The 21,991-nt window shown below is 34.4% G+C and overlaps 1 protein-coding gene across 1 annotated transcript in view; it reads right to left on the bottom strand.

Annotated features, from left to right (window-relative positions):
- LOC110453562 (zonadhesin-like) overlaps positions 1-21,024 on the bottom strand; it is a 42,895-nt gene extending 21,871 nt beyond the window's left edge. Inside the window, exons 1-13 of the mRNA XM_021502540.1 lie at positions 20,924-21,024; positions 19,209-19,453; positions 16,033-16,337; positions 14,875-15,164; positions 14,302-14,507; positions 13,633-13,819; positions 11,354-11,842; positions 10,024-10,248; positions 7,725-7,823; positions 5,185-5,429; positions 4,688-5,010; positions 2,101-2,411; positions 1,414-1,613 (exon numbers count right to left, since the gene is read on the bottom strand). Coding sequence (XP_021358215.1) covers positions 1,414-1,613; positions 2,101-2,411; positions 4,688-5,010; positions 5,185-5,429; positions 7,725-7,823; positions 10,024-10,248; positions 11,354-11,842; positions 13,633-13,819; positions 14,302-14,507; positions 14,875-15,164; positions 16,033-16,337; positions 19,209-19,400 — 3,072 coding nt within the window. The 5' untranslated portion in view covers positions 19,401-19,453; positions 20,924-21,024. The remainder of the gene's footprint in view (positions 1-1,413; positions 1,614-2,100; positions 2,412-4,687; positions 5,011-5,184; positions 5,430-7,724; positions 7,824-10,023; positions 10,249-11,353; positions 11,843-13,632; positions 13,820-14,301; positions 14,508-14,874; positions 15,165-16,032; positions 16,338-19,208; positions 19,454-20,923) is intronic.
- Positions 21,025-21,991: the final 967 nt, after the last annotated feature.

Below are 21,991 nucleotides of genomic sequence, written 5' to 3'. Positions count from 1 at the left end.
AGAAAGTAAATATCATCAGTACATCATAGAAAGTCAATAGCACCAATAAAACATGGAAAGTCAATATCACCAGTTCAACATAGAAAGTCAATAGCACCAGTACAACATAGAAAAACAATATCGCCAGTACAGCACAGAAAGTCAACAGCACCAGTACAGCATAGAAAGTCAATATCACCAGTAAAACATACAACGTCAATATCACCAGTACAGCATGGAAGTCAATAGCACCAGTAAAACATACAACGTCAATATCACCAGTACAGCATGGAAAGTCAATAGCACCAGTACAACATGGAAAGTCAATATCACCAGTACAACATAGAAAGTCAATATCACCAGTACAACATAGAAAGTCAATATCACCAGTACAACATAGAAAGTCAATATCACCAGTACAACATAGAAAGTCAATATCACCAGTACAACATAGAAAGTCAATATCACCAGTACAACATAGAAAGTCAATATCACCAGTACAACATAGAAAGTCAATATCACCAGTACAACATAGAAAGTCAATATCACCAGTACAACATAGAAAGTCAATATCACCAGTACAACATAGAAAGTCAATATCACCAGTACAACATAGAAAGTCAATATCACCAGTACAACATAGAAAGTCAATATCACCAGTACAACATAGAAAGTCAATATCACCAGTACAACATAGAAAGTCAATATCACCAGTACAACATAGAAAGTCAATATCACCAGTACAGCATAGAAAGTCAATATCACCAGTACAAGATACAATGTCAATATCACCAGTACAGCATAGAAAGTCAATATCACCAGTACAAGATACCATGTCAATATCACCAGTACAGCATAGAAAGCCAATAGTACTAGAACAACATGGAAAGTCAATATCACCAGTACAACATAGAAAGTCAATATCACCAGTACAGCACAGAAAGTCAATAGCACCAGTACAGCATAGAAAGTCAATATCACCAGTACAACATAGAAAGGCAATATCACCAATAAAACATGGAAAGTCAATATCACCAGTACAACATAGAAAGTCAATAGCACCAGTACAACATAGAAAGTCAATATCACCAGTACAAGATAGAAAGTGAATATCACCAGTACAACATAGAAAGTCAATTTCACCAGTACAACATAGAAAGTCAATATCACCAGTACAAGATACAATGTCAATATCACCAGTACAGCATAGAAAGTCAATAGCACCAGTACAACATAAAAAAGTGAATTCAGTAATTTCCAATGTTGGATTAATTTAGGGTACTATGAGAGGAGAAGAGGCATCATATTTGAATTATAATGTTTTGATTTTACAAATTCCTTGCCATATAAATCGTGTATCTCTGTTGAGCAGGCGAATAGGTTTTGAATTAACATGCAAGTCTTAAAGTGAATTATGTTTTGCACAATACTTACTTGCATGTGTTTGCCAAGAGGTGTGACACAACCGCACTCTGATTCTTTTACACATTTGTCGCCACTTAATAGATATCCCATCTTACAGACACATCCCTCGTACGGCAACGTACACATTTCAGCAGGCGGCGGGGGGCCACAAGTAGGCTGACAGCCCGTTGCTGAATCCGTGTATTCCATGTTATCCCCACACTTTATACCTGTGTATAATTAATATCAACCACAATTACATATCAGATAGATCATATTAATTTAAATATGTTTTGGTACCTCGTGCCAAGTATGTGTGTGTGCTAATGATATGCAACACAGTTATAAAGTTACGAGCACCAGTAAGAGAAAATATCGATAAAAAAATAGTTAAAAAAATAAAGAATCTATTACCTTGATGTTCGGTTATCAGGTTGCATTAATGAAGGAAAGTGCTCAAATATCATTAATGGGAGTACAAATTTTAAGCATTTTCGTTTTGAATTTTGTAAATATTTCACATTTTATATTTTGCGAAGGCATCATAAGAGAACATGTTTCGTTCATTGCTCTATTAGCACTAGGTATATATCATTAAAATAATTATTATTGTGTTTTATATCCATTTTTTGTGCATTAACCTGTATCGAAACATAACATATGAGCAGCACCGATAACATTTAATTTGCTCAATGTAGGTATAGCAAAATAACATACGACAGTTTGTCCTGAACCTCCAGCCAGTCACGGAAATACCATACTCTTCTCTGCAAAGTGCTGCATAGTTCTCATAGACAGCACAAGCAGCACTTTTCAATTTCTTTATGTCCTTAAAGAGCATGCAAGCATCATTGAGACATGCATTTGAGATAGCTGTTGCCTCTGCTGCATTAAATTTCATGCATGTAGAAAACGGACTTGTTGCTAAAGACCTGAGGCTGGATACATCCACCATATTGCAAGCCAATCGCTTGAGGATCATTTGAATTCCAGATGGACAAATCGGCTGTTGAACTGGTTTCAAACACCTGCAAAACGATAATTAACATGTAATGCCTTGTTTCCTCAGATTTGTTTTTCTTAAGTGACTTTATCACATGGTGTACTGTGTTATCCAGTTAATATACCCATGTAATATTTGTTTGCGTATTAACCCATTTAATATGACCTATCAAACATTTGATTGGTTGTAAGTTTCAATTGTTTCAATTTCGACGTCACGCCCAGGACCAGTACATGACGTCACATACTTACGCACTGGAGTCAAAATGGCGGCTTTTTACATTTTAAGGTTGCATGGAAATTGTCGTTTTACACGAATAAATGCCACAAATCTTGATTAGGTGATAAACAGGATCTTACACTCAATTTCATTTCATATGAAATTCATGAAACTTGTCACGAATATCATTATAGCTCACCAGAGGCTCGCTAAATTGAAAAATTCTAAGACTAGTTTCATTAATCGCACATGAAATGGAAACTCATGTAAGATCCTATGTGTATTTGTAAAATACATGTTTGCGTGGTATATATAAATAGAGAAAGACTTATCAATGAAGAAGAAGCTTTTACACATTTGTTTTCATATTACACGCAAAGCTACAAAAAGAAATGAGAACTCTTCAAACTCGTTAATTCTATCTTTCCAGAGAATGATTACTACTTCTAAACTTCGGTTCATTGCAAAACCTCTATCTGGTCAAAAGTCTGGGTTTTTATTTTTTTATTTTTTATCTATCAATCTATTAACAGTACATACGTTTATACTACAGTGTTTATATATTTATACAGGTAGTCACGAGTGAGATTTGTGAAATTGTCTTAAATAGTCGGTGCATCAGTCTTTTTTCCAATCTAAAACTGGTAAACCCATATACAAATATCTTGGACTCGATATCAATAAGACTTCTTCTGTTAAACATCGCACAGTTACACTTTGCAAAACACACCTATAAATGGCGATCTTGTGAAATTGTCTCTGGTTTGATACATTTTTGGATAAATTTGCGTTTGAGGAATATTTCAACAGACTATCAGATATTCCAATTAGCGCCTAATTGCTATTGGGTTTCTTTCACTTCATTTTCGACAATGCTATTTTGGAATACTATTACATTTTTGTCATCGGCATATTGGAATGTTCAGTTCAGATGCAAATGAAGCGACGATGGAGTGAATAATTGTTTTGTTACAACTTTGCTTCAACCAATATACTCATTCTACTACAACATTGGTACCAATTCGTACCAACACTTACTAGATTTCAGCCTAAGGATAGTACTGCGTTGAGTGATCAGCAGCCTAGTTTTCATGCGTAACACCATTACAATATCACGCGAACAATTCCAATATTTCATGATTCATAAACATTGCAAAGATACTAAATAGTTATTTTACATAAAAAGAAAATAAATTGTTTCTATTGAAAACTACCTATATAATTCACACATATGACAGAATTCTGACGTTTCCACGAGTACAATAAATGTGTGAAAAAAACTTGGGTATATTTTTCCATTTAACTGGAATATTTGTATATCTAACGGATAAAGATTCATTTTCCTATTCCATTTCTAGTTTATTTTATCCTTGATAAGTACATATCTATTAATATTTAAGATAATATAAAATATAAAATATGAAAGTAAATGTATAATATAAAAGTTGTGAGTACACATAAAATATACAATATGTGAGTACATATAGAATTTAGAATATGTTAGTACATATAAAATACAAAATATGTAAGTACAACTTTAAAACATTTAAGTACATACATATTCTAAAAGATGTAAGTACATATAGAGTATACAATATTTGAGTACAAATAGAATATAGAATATGTAAGTACATATAGAATATACATATTAAGTGCATATTTAATCTTATATGTGTGAGTACATATAGAATAAAGGACAATGTTAGTACATATGGAAAATAAAATATGTGAGTAGATATAGAATATGGAATATGTAATAAAATATGTAAGTACATATAGAGTATGGAAAATGTAAGTACATGTTTTTATAAGATACATTAGTACATATATAATATCAAATAAGTAAGCGCTTCCAGAAAGCTTTGTCAGCTATACATCTTTCCCTTTTGTCGTTGAACAATATGATTTCACGGTAATTATCTTCTTCCCATTCCTTAGCAGTCACATTTTGACATCCCATGGAGTTTCAATATATGGGAATTTTATTGATAGATGAACCCGTTTGACATTACGTTCTAGTTGTTATGAAAATCATAGTACTACAGCAGAACATCTATTCTATATATTATAAACAAAACTTACTTAGCATTGTTCAAATTGTCTCCGGAGTCTTTTACCAAGTATTCAGTGATGAAAGTTGTAGCACGATTCGGGTCACCACTGGGAATTTCTACGCTATTTTGTACAATATAGTCATCGTTTCGCTCACTGTTGCAGTTTCCGCATATTCCTGTTGCAGTGTCTGCTTTGGTTTTAGGAACTCTGACGACAGTATTCCTGCGTCCGTTATACGACACAATGATGTTACACTCAGATGCTATTACATTCACGGTACTGCCTCTTTTTACAATGTCAATTTTCCCAGATGGGGTACGGTATGGAAGTGTTACAGACTGGTTGTCGACCTGAGGAATAATCCGAATTACAAAAACATGCTTACAATGTCTTTTCCATGATTATGCATACAAAAACATTTCTTGAAATGTAAATCTATCTTCAAAAGGAAATATGCATTAGAGACAATACAGACGCAACTAATTCACTTACAGACTATATAATGTTTTCAAATTGATTCTCACCTTGACCTTTTGCTTCTTGAAAAGATCAATTTTTTGTCCATATATTTGCACGGTCACGGAGTTAGTGACGACGCCTTTTTTCTGCCCTTGAAGTTCCTTGTTGGTGACTTCAACAATGTAAGAACACTGTTTTGTTTGATCCTCTAGTTGAGACAAAACGTAGGTGCATGCACCACCGAAATCCAAATTTTCTCCATCAAACTGTCGATAATGTAGAGTGCCATACGCTCTACATGAGCACATTTCTGAAAATATGATGCAATTGATTGAAAACATTAAAACTGGGATTGGAAGGAATCAGAAATAAAAAAAAAATTGCAGAAAAAAATGAAAATTAGTGGTAGATCATATAAAAACGAAATAATAAGAATAAATAAAATCACCAAATTTAAGTTTGTTCTCTTAAGATATGTTATTTCTGTCGCAACTAGGTAGCATTTTAATAAAATCATTTAGTTTTAATTGCCGCAAAATGTACATGTAATGAAGCTGTCTATTCTGATTCGAAAAAAATAGGAAGGATAAAAGATATTTCATTTTACCAACACTTTAAAGTAAATTATTCGTGTGGTACTCGCAAATGAAAGTATTAATATCACGAAACAGGAAAACTGTTGCGTATTTAATAAATTCAAATATGTTTGAAGTTTGTGTTAAAGAGTAACTTTCCAGATATAGACCATGAGATGTTATTGTAAATGATAGACTTAACTGAATTGAATGTCAGCACATTATTGATGTCACTAAGTATGAAGAGCGTAATACTGCTTCTAACCAAAACATGTCCTGGATGGATTCCCTATAATTTTCTCTTTACATTACTAACCGACACATTCCCCTGAGTTTATCCCATAATTCCCTTTCACAGTACTAGCCGACACATTCCTCGAGTTGATCCCATAATTCCCTCCTCAGATTACGAACCGACCATTTCCCGAGTTTATCCCGTTATTCCCTTTTCACGGTACTAGCCGACACATTCCCCGAGTTGATTTCGTAGTTCCCTCTTCAGATTACTAACCGGCACATTCCCGGAGTTGATCCCGTAGTTCCCTCTTCAGATAACTAAACAACAATCTCACCGATATTATCCAATAGTTCCCCCTTCAGATTACTTACCGACACAATCCCTGAGTTGATCTGAAATGCCCTCTTTACATTACTTACCGAAACATTCCCCAAGTTGATCTCTTAATTCCCTATTAACATAACTAGCCGACGCATTTCCTGAGTTGATCCAATTATACATTCTTCTTATTACTAACCGACACATTCTCCGAGTTGATCCAATATTTACCTCTTCAGATTACTTACCGACACATTCCCCGAGTTGATCTAATAGTTACCTCTTCAGATTACTTACCGACACATTCCCCGAGTTCATCCCATAGTTTCCTCTTCAGATTACTTACCGACACATTCCCCGAGTTCATCCCATAGTTCCCTATTCAGATTACTTACCAATACATCCCCCGAGTTAATTCCATAATTTTCTTTTTACATTACTAACCGACCCATTCCCCGAGTTGATCCCATAGTTCCCTTTTCACACTACTTACCGACACATTCCTTTAGTTGATCCCTTAATTCCCTATTTACATAACTAACCGACGCATTTCCTGAGTTGATCCTATTATACCTTCTTCTCATTACTAGCCGACACATTCTCCGAGTTGATCCAATAGTTACCTCTTCAGACTACTTACCGACACATTCCCCGAGTTGATCTAATAGTTACCTCTTCAGATTACTTACCGACACATTCCCCGAGTTGATTCCATAGTTTTCTCTTTACATTACTAACCAACACATTCCTCGAGTTGATCGAATAGTTTAATTTACTCTTCAGATTACTTACCGACACATTCCCCAAGTTGATCCCATAGTTCGCACTTCAGAATACTTACCGAAACATTCCCCGAGTTAATTCCATAATTTTCTTTTTACATTACTAACTTACACATTCCCCGAGTTAGTCCCATAGTTCCCTCTTCACATTACTACCGACACATTCCGAGAGTTAATCCAATAGTTCACTCTTCAGATTACTTACCGACACATTTCCTGAGTTGATCCCATAATTCCCTTTACATTACTTACCGACACATTTCCTGAGTTGATCCCATTGTTACCTCTTTGCATTACTAACAGACACATTTCCTGAGTTGATCCAATAGTTACCTCTTTAGATTACTTACTGACATACCCTGAGTTGATCCCATAGTTCCCTCTTCACACTATTTACTGACACATTCCCCGAGTTGATTCCATAATTCCCTTTTTACAGTACTAACCGACACATTTCCTGAGTTAATCTCATAATTCCCCCTTCAGATTACTTACCGACACATCCCCCGAGTTAATTCCATTATTCCGTCTTCACATTACTTACCGACACATCCCCCGAGTTAATTCCATTATTCCGTCTTCACATTACTTACCGACACATCCCCCGAGTTAATTCCATTATTCCGTCTTTACTTTACCAACCGACACATTCCCTGAGTGGATCCCTATACTTTTTGTTATACATTACTTACTGAAGCATTCTTTGTATGGATCACCTTGCATTCCTTCTTTACATTTGCAGTTTCCATCCTCACATTCAGCGTTTGAACCACACGGAGATCTACAGACAGCTGGAAAAGGAATAACATGTTTCACAAACTATTTAACGTTGAATTATTTTACTGTCTGATGATGTTGAGGTTACAGATAATGTCCACACAATGCTCAGATAGATTGATATATAAATATATATCATTGAAAATACAAATTAATTTTGCACCTGTTGTCGAAAACATTTTTTTTTCTTCAAATAAGTACGCAACAAACCCCTCAGCAATGATAACTTAAGTCCTGAAACATCTTATAACCAGACAAGTACGCCACAAACCCCTCAGCAATGATAACTTAATTCCTGAAACATCTTACAACCAGACAAGTACGCCACAAACCCCTCAGCAAAGATAACTTAAGTCCTGAAACATCTTATAAACAGTTTGTTCAATATTTTGTTTCTTTCCATTCATTAAAATAATTTGACATATTTTCCCCGGCGATGACCTTTACCAACAAGATGCGGACATGGTGATTCCGTGTGACATACGGTGTAGTTGTGATGCAAATGTCTATAAAACGCCATGAAACTTTTACCTTTCGTGTTACCTTAAACTTAAAATACTGACACACGAGTAGTAAATAACTTGATGCGTCTATCTATGACGTTTTATAAAATGATAGTCCTTCAAAAGTTACAGAACAAAAATGTAAAACAGTTGTTTTGAGTTTGACTCCTTAGTGACCTTTGATTTAGCGTTAATACATAAGATATGTGCGCCATATGGCATAAAATGCTAATTACAGAGAAATGATTAATTAGGCTATGGAATATCCTGTTGAAAACAGAACTAACAGTGACAAGTGCACACTGAAGGAAACATTGAAGCGGAATACAAAACTAACAATGACACGTGCACACTGAAGGAAACATTGATGTTGAATACAGAAATAACTGCGACACGTGCACACTAAAGGAAACATTGATGTTGAATACAGAACTAACTGCGACACGTGCAGACTAAAGGAAACATTGAGGTTGTATACAGAACTAACTGCGACACGTGCAGACTGAAGGAAACATTGAGGTTGTATACAGAAATAACAATGACAAGTGCACACTGAAGGAAACATTGATGTTGAATACAGAACTAACATTGACACGTTCACACTGAATGAAACATTGATGTTGAATACAGAACTAACAGTGACACGTTCACACTGAATGAAACATTGCGGTTGTATACAGAAATAACAATGACAAGTGCACACTGAAGGAAACATTGATGTTGGATACAGAACTAACAGTGACACGTGCAAACTGAAGGAAACATTAATGTTGAATACAGAACTAGCAGTGACACGAGTACACTGAATGAAACATTGATGTTGAATACAGAACTAACAGTGACACGTGCACACTGAAGGAAACATTGATGTTAAATACAGAACTAACAGCGACACGTGCACACTGAAGGAAACATCGATGTTTAATACAGAACTAACAGTGACACGTGCACACTGAAGGAAATATTGATGTTACTACAGTATTTCCTTGTATTAAGGGAAAGTTCGGAATGTCAAACTCGCCATGTATAAGCTAAGTTATAAGCTTTCCATGTTGGTCAAGATGCAGGTAAATATCAAAGTAAGCGTACGCAGCTGTACCTAAGGAGGGTATACGCGATCGACGCGGTCAATACATGTTTTTGTTTTTTTAGTTTTCACTTTTTTGCAATATTCTCGCAGTCTTAATCTTGAAACACAGTTGTCGCTATGTAAATGTTACATAAATAGTCTAAGATGGAATGTCAAATGAGAAGAAATGCAAAATCAGCATTTATTATTAAATATCAAATAGATATTCCTAATCTCAAGTTAATATTTTTCTGTTCTATGGTCCATTGCTGAAGTTTTAAAGGGTGTCAATCCCATACTTATCGAAGGAATGCATGTTACTACCAAGGGTAGTATATATCAACCTGTTGTAGATTTTTGATATTGGGGTGACCACTTAACAGGGATTTGTGTTACATGATGTATTAAAAAATGTAATAAGATTATTTCTCATCTTCTTTATATGGGTTTACGTATATAAACCAAATATACGTGATTGTTTTACTTTTATTTTAAAGCTATATTTTCCAAATATGTAACTTAATATTAATATATTGATATCATTATAAAATGGATATTTCCAATTAATATAACTAATTCCACACCAATTTAAAAAAAAGACATAAACTGATATTATTTTGGATACCTGAATACGCCAATTACCTTTCCCGATACAAGCCTCCGCATCAGCTGCAAGGCAGTCATCGCTCAGCCAGATGCCTTTGTCGTTGAAATCTACCATAGACTTATCACACGGTTTACTGCTGTCACTTCGAGACCAACTGTCTGGGATATCAACTTTTAAGATTCGACCCTTTCCCTTCATGGGACAATAAACTTTCTCTCCGATCTTTCCACTACACCCTATTACCTGTGTTGAGGAACACTCTGAAACAAATAAGAACAAGCTAGCATTTCATTTTTGTTAAAACCTATTAAATCACTTTTTGTCCAACTAGATAATGCAGCCGCAACTGTTACTAGTATAATCGGTGTGATTGTTTGACTGCTGAACTACTGCGGCAATTGATTATATGAAAATGTCCGAATGGTTTGTGTGAAAAAGTACATTGTTGATCATTATTTTTTTATCAGAATTTTATAAATATCGTGGTAAAATGTTTTTGGGTTGAAAGCCATTCTAGGGTGTCGCTAGGTACGCTTATATATTTCACCTTTCAATGTATAAGGTTTACTGTATTTGCGCTTATCATGAGTGTGCCTATCTGTTCATTACAGACGGTGTTTATAGCTGGTTAGAGAGTCGATCAGTGATGTTGCAGTTATCAACGCCCAACATGACATTACCTATATTTTAATTACAATTGTTTTATTCTATAACTTTTCTGTGTGGTTCTCATATTATTTTAACAATTCGGCGGTCGAGGTACCCTTGTTTACAATAACCAAACCGCGAAAATTATGACAGCGGCTATTTCTTATCTGTAAACTTGTTTGAATTGAAACAAATATGCATTATTCATGTGTTGTTATTACGACATGCTAAGTCATTACTTCGCGATAGTAAGTCGTTATTACGACATAGGTATGTCGTTATAACGAGATAGCTAAGTCGTTACTACGACATACTAAAGTCGTTATTACGACATAGCTAAGTCGTAACTTCGAGATAGTAAGTCGTTATTACGACATAGCTAAGTCGTTACTTCGAGATAGTAAGTCGTTATTACGACATAAGCATGTCGTTATAACGAGATAGCTAAGTCGTTACTACGACAAACTAAAGTCATTATTCCGACATAGCTAAGTCGTAACTTCGAGATAGTAATTGGTCATTACGACATTGTTAAGTCGTTATTACGAGATAGTTAGTCGTTATTACCACATAACATTTTTTGAAATGATGCCAAAATAACACGTCATACATTATGCATAAACAAACTATATTTAGTAGAAAAGATGGTCTCATAAGAGTATTGGTATTCACTTAATATCTTTCCTTTTGACGTTTTATGTCTTACATTATACGTACCGATTGGCTGGATAGTAGATAATTTAACTTCTATCTTCTGTTCATAACACACTTGAAACACACTACCACAACCTGGTTGAGTTATGGTTATACTGTTCGCTTCCAATTGATACCAAGTTGACTCAAAACACGATTTCTTTTCCCCAGTAATTACCGCATAAGCGTCTATCAATTTGACATAGCCATCACTGACTAAACAGTTTCCTTTTTCGCATGTAATTGTTTCACTCATTAAACCAATCGGACAAACGAAGCTTGTTTGTTGATAACATACTACAAACTCGCTATCACAACCAGGTTGTAAAATAGTAATACTGCTCCTTGAAACTTCGAACCATTCAGTTTTATAACATTCTTCTTTGCCGCTTTCCATTACTGGAGCTACGTTTAGAACTTTTGTATGTCCATCTCCAATAGCACAGGTTCCTTTTTCACAGTTGACGGTCTCCTCCATGGCACCACTTGGACAAACATAGGGAGGTGGGATTTCTGTTATCGAAAGAAAAATGACAATTAAAATTTCACGTAACACTAAAATACGTTCTGTTTATGCTGATTATTTATGTCTCTATTTGTGCAATATAAATCAGAAGAAATATTGATTCATGTTATATAGAAAACACCTTTTTTTATGTGAAAACTACAATATTAATATGTATAAGAGTGTTTTAGATATAAACAACAGAAATCAAGTAAAAATCATCAGGTATACATAAAAAAAAGATGTAATAAATATAAAAACTGTCCAAATGAAATAAGTATGTCCTGTCTTTAAAATAATCGTTGGGTAGCAAGATCTAGTTTCGACTCTTATTAATCTTTTGAGATGAAATATAACTATAGATTTTCTTTAGTGTCCAACTTATATTAATCTCTCCTGTCGGCCCGGATGGAAGCACTCGGGGGTTTTAAACTTGGAAGGATCCGGAAACCCGGAGATAACTACTTTCTTTGGCAGGTGTCAATCAAAAATGTGTGTTGGTCTGGTATCAAGTATTAAGTCCACTGGAGCTAGCAAAACCCCGGGTCAAAACATTGTAGAACAGTTATATTCATATGTTTATGGCGAACAATAAAGAACTTGTTAAACGGTGGGTATATTAACTATTTATTAACCAAGTTATCACAATCTTAGCCCTGTTCCTCACACCACCACACCATAGTTTATGGGTCAGCCTTTCATTTGTACTTTTTGAATCAACGCCATCTAAGGATATTTCTAACAAAAATAGGTTGATATCGACTTCGTTGTCCCGAAGAGGGGGCATATAAAGCAATGTATTTTAATTATTCTTTTTCCTCCCAGCCCCCTCCAATAGCGGATTTTGAATCGTTTATCTGGAAATGCAGCTTACCAAATTTGGTTGACATCCTTGGTTTAAACTTTGTTTTATTCACATAACATATGTAATACATAATACAAATATGATTATACATAAATGAATTGGAGACAGAAACAAGTGTTAATACACTTATATAAATCTGTTACCTTTCATCATAACCAACATTATCAACTATAGCTTAGGGATAGTGACGCGAATAAATCACAGGAGAAGTTAGAAGAGAGTTGGGGAAATGCAGTGTAAAATATGGTACATGTACAAAATACGTTATATTAATAAAATCAGTGTATTGTGGTCAAGAAAAATCCTTCTGTTGCGTCATCGTTAATGCACTTTATGATTGATTTTCAACCTGTTTCAAGAAAGGTATGAAAATGCATATAAGTAAGATCTAAAAAAACAAGCTGCATTATAATGCTAATACAAAATATACTCTATGATAATCATAATCATGGGGATGTTTTTTCCCTACGCAGACAGTCGTTGTGATAAACTTGGTTGTGGTTGACGTTCTTTGGGATAGTTCCAGAGAAAGGGAATGCTTCAAGCACTATGTCCAAATAACACATTTGAATCATCGGCTTTAGGGATAAGCCCCCTGCCTTGTGTTTTTATCATCACCGCACGAGGCTGCTTCTAGTCTAGTCAAAACATTTATATCTGTCAGGAGACGTAGCTTAATTGCTTAGTCCCCTCCCCCCAGCACCCTCCATCGTTATCAACCTTCCTACTTGCAGAATATTTCTACTAACTTTGTCTGTTTCCATTAAAGTTAAGGAAAGAAGCCTCCCGAGAAAATAGTGAACAGACAGATGACGAATGACTGCGGAGTAATACGGCAGGTGGAGGTGGAGAGATGAAGTCTCCAAATAATTGGAAATATTGTAAAACATCAGAATATAGATAACACATTTATATAAATAAAAGAACATTTACTTGTGCAGTATTTTCCGTTACCCCCGTAACCTGGATTGCACACACATTGCCTGAGGCCATCATTTATAACACATTCGGCATCTTTGCTGCAACCATCAAGTTGAGCTACAATATTCATTGTGGATGTTTCATTCCGTTGACACCTGTACACATCTTTACAGTCGTCGGACACATGTTCATCGTCTATCTGGTAAACAAATTATATCAACATTACTTCCGGTTCTAACTCTTATTGTACATCAAACGTTTCCTGTGGTAAACGTTGCCTTAACAGGGGATAACTTCAGTTTATCAGGTGAAATTAATGTTTAAAAGGCTCCTTCACAAACGATACGTTTTCCCGTCTAACGTTGTCTGTTTCACAAACAGTGTTTTTAATTTCATCACTTGAATTATATACTGTCAACCAACAATGAAGACAATAGAGTAATATTTTCATTTTTTAAGTAGATAGGAATTGCGGAAATCATTATATTTTGTCAAACACAAATTTTGATTAAAAAGAAAATTTAACTTTACCTTGTAATATAAACCATTAGATTAAAGAAAATACGATTTCCATGCTTATGTCATTAACTTTTCGAGAACAACAATTCTACCGATTGTTTTTTTTAAATTTGGCTTTGATATCTGGAGGACAAGTTTAAACATAAAATAATTCAGGTATACCTTGTAGTATTGTCCCTTATGTGAACAACCACAATCTTCACGCTTAACGCATTGTGTGTCACTGAGGACGAATCCCTCCCTGCACACACAGCCTTCAGTCACTGGCATTTCACACATATAGTCGGGCATGTTGGTATCTTCTACGCAATTTTCTGGACACGCTTCTGCTGCGATACTAGGCACCATATTCTCGTCGCACGTCAATGCTGTCGATAATATTAGGACGAATAATATTATTCTAACACTTTCAACACATCGTTTTTGATATATTATAAAACATAACCGCAAAACTGCAAGTAAATGCTTGAGGAAAACATATTCAACAGTTCAAGTTTGAATGTTACTAAACCCTCAGACTTTCGAAGGAAACCATTGTATCTCTGAATGGCCAAGTTTCGAATACGTTTTGTTTAAGAGGTCTTGATGATTTCATCTCTGTGTGTCCTTTGTAACTATTGTTGTATTTTAGAATTTTTACATTTTTACTCAAGAACATGTGTATAGTGTATTCTGTTCGACTGTGACATAATTCAATTGTTAATAACAGAGCAGAAAGGTATAAACCACACTCACGGCATAAATCTTGGGTTCTCCAGTCTACAATAAAGTTGGAGTCTTCCAAATAAGTAGCAAAAGCCTCAATAGATGAACAGGCAGCTTCCTTTGGGTTTTTAACATTTGCGCACACATCAATTAAACAAGAATCAAATGTTTCGTCAGCCAACAATTGGAATTGTTCATCCTTCATCTGCAACACTTTCCCAAATGGTCCGTCTAATGCCTTCAGAATACCACAATACTGAGATGCGAGCGGTAAGTTGTCCTTGTTACATTTTTCAAATTGATCGTTATCAGGCTTACAACTGGAAAGGGATTTTTGGAAACAAATTATTTTTTTTATAATATGTTTTAGCTACTTTATTTTGATAAAATACAAACACTTCATAATTTTACGAATTAACTGTAAATAAAAAAAATGGAGAGACATGCATTTTACTTTAAGAACAATTGAAATCATTTTTTTTATCGAGGAATAAAGAATTATAATCCTCCACAGTTTTAAGATATATTTATTCATTCTAGAGGAAAACAACTCTCAATGCGGAAAATAAATGAAATCGAAATCGTACTTCGAAAGCATCCTGGTTACGGTGTATACTATACTCTTAAAGAGTTTATAATTTTATACTTGCAACTCCGTTCGATTTTCTTGGAAATAAAGCTCTAATAATGAAAAAAATTGTATGTTGCTTTAGTGGAGGGTGTTGGTGTTGGTGTGCAGATTGGATAAAAAATTTAAAGGTTCTGATACAAGAAACATTTCTGATGAAAGAGTGTTTATGATCAATCAATAGGTCTTTTGAGTTTTTCAAAATTCACATTCCTTTTACTCGACTTCTGGTGTATACTTCACAACTGTTACTCTGTATAAATGATGCTGAATTGACATAATTAATGATGCTTTACAGCAGCATTATAATCTAGTATTTCGTCTTTCGAAAATGTCGGAAGAAGTTAGCTTAATTTTATCAAAGTGTATCATGTATAGTGTATTATAAATGATAATCGAATATGTAAATATTAATTTGTGTTGTTAATTAGGTTTTTATTTTACTTCAAAGTGACATATCAGAGTGAATGTTGGAAACAGAGAGTTTCTGAAATCAATGCAATAATTAGTTTCCTTTGGTTTTAGACATAGCGATAAATTTGTGAATCATTATAACTTACACTTTAGCAGGATCATCAGACACATCCGCGACCGTGTAGCTGTTTCCGATCAGCACGAACTTATTTTTTTCCCCGGAGACATCTTTGCCTTCCTTTGTTTGGTAGTCATCTTGTTTACCGTTACAATCACCACACAATCCCGTCATCTGACTGTCATATACCTTCGGCACAGTGACCTTAATGTTGGATCTACCGTCCCACTGAACCTTGACATTACATTCTGTTGTCAGTTGCACGTGCCGACCACTTATTCCGAGAGATATACCACCCTTGGAGTAAGGTAAATAAATCCGAACACCGTCTATCTGTCAATTATATAAATACATACAATGTGATGAAAGAGAACAAGAGTAATTCTGTAACTTACATCTGTAAACACATCAAGAAAAAACAAAAAAATGCTGAACAAAAATAAAATAAAAAATAAAAATAAACTAGAAAGTGTTGGCTAACAATTTTACTGGCTTTTCATCGTTAGGACTGATTAGTTCTGTGATCACAAACATATTTTTCAAAACCTCATGGTCTTTACTATCTATGAAGAAAAGAATAACATAAACCATGGTACTGAAAGTGATCTTGGTTTTTATTAAATATTTACATTTTTAGACATTTGACCTCTTTGACCTTGATCAATGATCAAGGTCAACCATTTTGTCAAAAGTAATAGTTTAATATCTCAGCATGTTACGTATCAAATATCAAGACCATAGACCTTGCAGAATTTGAGAACAAGCTCTTTAAAGTTTGTTCCCCAAAAAAGTGCATTTGAACTTTGACCCCTACCGAAAACCGAAAGTAGACCATTGACCCAAAAATTGTTTCATGAGAAAAAGCTTTGCATTTCTAGCCTACATAACATACCCATAGAAGATATTGATTGCTTCATTCGTTAAAGAGTTATTGCTGTTAGAAAAAACACCGGATATTACGTCATACGGACATCTTGGATTTGAGATATACAAAAGAGTTATGAAACTTTTATAGGTATTAGTGGGCAAATATAAATACCTACACTGGATTAAATCTGCGTAGCAGAACATCAGAATAAAATGGTTTGAACATATTGTCGATCTTGCAAATAGATCAAAGGGAATATTCAAAATTGTGTAGTTACAGAAAGAGGAAATCAAATTCATTGTAATGCAAGTTTCCATCGTGAACAAAAAATATTTTTTCATGAAAAAAAAAGAAGAAATAAAAAGGAGAATTGGAGACCTTTGACCCTGTAGTGAGGATTTTAATTTGAACCTTTTTTATTAACATGTAATGAGAAACAGTCAGCCCCGAAGTGTATCTACAAATTATATTATAATATTATAGCATGGTCGTTGTACAATCAATAATTTTTGAGTTATGGCCATTTTAAGATTTTGACCTATGACGTTATGGTGGCCATTTTGGATTTATGACCTGCTTGAAAATGTTGCAATGACACTTTTTGACTTTAGCCTACAATATACTTGTAAGAGTATAACAATGTCTGCTACCAATCAGAAGATGAAGTGACCACAAAATCATGACAGAAGAAATACAATACGAAGAATAAGAAACATAACAAAAACAATAGGTCTTTTCGTCATAAGTGAAAAGCCCTAACAAATAAATAACGCCATGATTCAAGTACCTTGTAAGTTGTCTATTTATCGATTAGCAACACTGTTCATCAGATATGCATTTTTTAAGATTTCATTGTTATTATTAGCTATTCGTAAAAATAGCTTTTCATCCAGAGCGTATATCTTGCTTTGAATTTCAAAGAACATTAGAATATATTGTCATTTATCCTAAGAACAAACAATTAAATGATAAAAAACTGATGTGGACATTTTTAAGATATTGTTAGTAGATATGCTCATGCTCTTTCAATTTAAAATCAATAAAAGGAATTAAAGTTCCATAATCAACCAGGTGCCCGAGAAACCATAATAATAAAAAAATGTTGTATAGCAAACAAAACGAATTCCCAGGTCACGTTTAATTGATTTGTTTCAGACGCTACAATACATTTTGGAAAATCAAACGACAGCTTGAGCAATCGAGAACAGAAACCTTTAAACAGACCCCATGGTAAAGCTACCGACACGTGTAAAACATTCCACCACGTTCGCGATATAGCGACACATTTTTATATGTAAATAACCATGTAATATTGGGCGATAGACCATGCACGTGCGTGTATTATCATCCAACAGACCAACGCTTTTTCAAATCTGAATTTGTATTTATTTTAAAATTTGCTAGATAACAACAAAATCTACAATAATAAGTTCTAGATCTACTTAAACCTATAATGCCTACGGTCAGAATTTTCCACTGAACTTATCACGAAGATGACTTGTTTGTTCATTTGTCAAATGTTGATTTCATGAGTTGACGAGCAATGTCGATAGATTGGTGGATTTGATTGATTAAATTAAACCCTAAACCACGACGTCAGTGTGTTTTTATCGGCTGTCGACCAAATGCCGACTAAAAGTGAAATTCCTTCCCAAGTATATCCTGGTTAAATACACAAAATAGGACATGGCCAACAGGTTCACAAGAGATAAGAACGCAGCTTTTTGTGAAATGAAGACATATAGGCAACAAGTGACGAAATGTTTGTGCGCGAAAATAAATAGCCATATTAAAATAACTACATTATCATCTCATTTTGCTTATTGCCGGCGTATGGACACTGAGGTTTACAAGAAAAAGATTTTTAGTGCAATTTACTTGGTAGAACATATATAAGCAACCTATGTTTGTATATTATGGTTGAATACTCGAGATTCGAAAATGTTAATGTTAATTGATATAACCAATTCAGGCCGCAAGCGACCTTCGTTAATTACTTTTCCAACATTTGTCCATCTTTGTTAAAAAAAATCACCATGATATATACAGATGAATTACAGTGTGTAATAGTGCCAAAATTTAATTGTTATTATATCTGCTATAAGAATGAATGAGTTCCTGTGAAACCTTTATAACATTTCCAACGTTTAGCTTGAATAGAAAACTCTTAAATGCAGGTTAACTGTGCCAACAATAATTCAAACTAAACATTACGTCAGACCTCGGGGAATCATAGTCCATTTACAGACCCAACCACCTGGCGACGTCAATTACAACTTGCAATGTATTGTGAGAAGTGAGAAATTGTCGAGTGTAAATAGTCTTTTATTACTTACCTTAACAGCTCTGCTAGGAAGAATTTCTATTCTTTTATTGAGGATTTCAACAAACGCCATTCGACTATATGCTACGTGGGTTTTCCCTTTCCGATGCTCGTTCTTCACCTCCACATTAAATGCACATGGGTCGCCCATGATAGTGGACTTAGTGAGAGTGTACATACAGGTTCCCATAAAATGAATCATCATGTTGTCGTAAGTCTTGTAATGTGGATCACCGGATGCAGAACACGTACATGACGCTATTCAGAAAGAAAGTGGATGTGTTACATACAACCAGCACTACTTTACGACAATGTCTTTATAAATATATATTAAATAATGACAATTGTTTATGGTTTTTGTTTTCATAAGTTAGTTAAAAGGTCCATCTAACTATGAAACCGGTTTAAAAAAATAATAATTTAGCCAGTCAAAAATCATTTTTACGTAAAACACTAGAAATAATTTTTAGGGTAACAACAATTCTTAAAAAAGAGATCAATATGCATGATGGAAGGATTACTCTAAAATTATAGGAATGATTGAGTAAACATTGATTCTTCTAGATCGTTATACAATTTAACTAATTTTCAAATATTGCTTGATATTTTAAACTAAAGTCAAATATATGAGTTTGTTTATGTGAGTTCTCGTTTAGTTGGGATTATGGTAGTGTACGTGAGTTATCATTCAGGCTTAACAGGGAGTGGTGTGAACGATCATTGAAAAAGAGGCAACGTAAGACTTTATTTCTAAATAACAACCATTTTGTAGTCTACGTTAGATTTAGTTCAAAAAAGATGATATTGAATACTGTTCATATCATCTGAAGGAGTTAGGAAACATACTTAACGCACATGAAACCCTCTCTTAGAGTTGGATTTTACTTATCAATAGGAACTTAAAATTAAAGGGGCTGGTCGGGGAAAAAAATACAAAATAAATGGGTCTAAATGCGTTCTCGGGCCTTCCAAAAGTTAAACCACGGCAATATGATGGTCGAGTTCTGCTTGCAATATCCAGTTTTGACCACTGAAATCTCGGGGAAGCCCCGCGTAAATTTAGCGCAGATCTATTTATATATGTCACGTGGTTGTTTCGAAAGTGAGGCAGTGGAGATAACAACAATAGCACGCCGTCTATCAGCCATGTCGGACTCAACTAGCGGACAAGACAGCAATACTATACGTTAATAATTGTTTTCAAAGGTCATGTATGATGCAAGTGTAGTATTCCTAACTATATGTTGTTGTTATATATAACGGTATTGATACCTCGTGCCTGTCATGACTTTTGCATGCATTTTGTTCTTTCGCCGCGATGTTTACATTTGGCCTTGTTGATGACGCGCATGCGGTAAAATCACATCACTGATCTGGGTCAATTGAGAGTTTTAGACTGTCAGGTGACGATTTAGGATATCTTTAATATAATTATAATTGTTACTCTTAGGGAGTGAATTTCAACAAAATTTGAATCGGTATATTTCATAAGAATGTATTTTAAACATGTGTATACCAATTTTGCAAATATGACATTTTTTCCCCGACCAGCCCCTTTAACCATGTTCACGGATATTCAAGACAAGATTGGTTCCGACCGCCCAATGCAGCGACTCATATATCGTGTATTTCAATGTTGATATTCCTATCACCCTTCGAACATGTATGTTAGATATATCATACTATTCCTTATACCATCCAGGAGAGGGTTGTCGTACGACATCCTACCTTCGCATCTGCCCGTATGGCTCCCAGAGTAGCCCTTCTTACATCTACATTTCCCTTTCCTCTTCTCGGCATTGACTCCACATGTCTTCGAGCTATTGCATTTTCCTGAATTTAATGAACGGTTAAATATGTAAACGTGTCAAAGATACTGCATGTTACTTGATTGCCTGCGGTTCGTTCTTTGTATCCAAAATATTTTGACTGTATCTATCGCCTCAATATTTAATATTGTTGTGGCAATTGTAGACGTAACATTCACGTTTGAAAAATTAATTCAGATTTAAGAATAAGGTATGTTCTATTGCAATCAGCTTTAAATAGTGTGATTTCGAAAAATTAACCGATATAATTAAAAACCAAATAGAATGAACCTATCCTTTGTTTCCTTTCCCCTTAATCTTTTGCATAACCTAGATCTGACAGCTTAAGGATTAGTTTTAAACTGTCTATATATTATTGTATATAAGTATGGCATATAGCACCTTTACATTGAGTTTAAAACAATTTATCTATCTTCCCACTATCGGACTTGAAGCTGCAATTTAATGGAGGTATATAAATAAAAGCAAGATTACTTGACGCGCAATATTACCGAACCTTACTGTTTGAATAATACCGGTTGTAGTAGTATGTCACNAGCACGCAATGACTCAATACAGCACATTTTGTTAATGCAATGTTTAAACCTTTAGAAAATGTGAGTTTCTATTCTAATTTACAAATCAAAAATCATTTTATTCTTTACAATCATTATAGTGTGCTATATATTTCCTGTAAAGCAATGATAATATTAACAATTAACATCTGAATGCTGTAAGTATGTTAACAGTTTGAGCATTTGAAATATTCCTGTAGTATCATTAAATGTGTATGAATCTGTATTACCTTTACATTTGCCTTTTTTATCACGTTGGTATCCTGACTGACAAACACATTTTCCTTTTATTCTCTCTTCATTTTCTCCACAACGGTCGACTTTTGATGTTTTACAGTATCCTGAAAATAAATATAACAGAATGTGTAGTTATTCACCTCCTATCTAAATAGATCGCATGGAAGTATACAGGT

This window comes from Mizuhopecten yessoensis, unplaced genomic scaffold (assembly GCF_002113885.1).
Source record: "Mizuhopecten yessoensis strain PY_sf001 unplaced genomic scaffold, ASM211388v2 scaffold7457, whole genome shotgun sequence".
In the NCBI taxonomy this organism is placed as follows: Eukaryota; Metazoa; Mollusca; class Bivalvia; order Pectinida; family Pectinidae; genus Mizuhopecten; species Mizuhopecten yessoensis.
The sequence above is the reverse complement of the archived record's forward strand: the minus strand, read 5'-3'. Positions and strand labels throughout refer to the sequence as shown.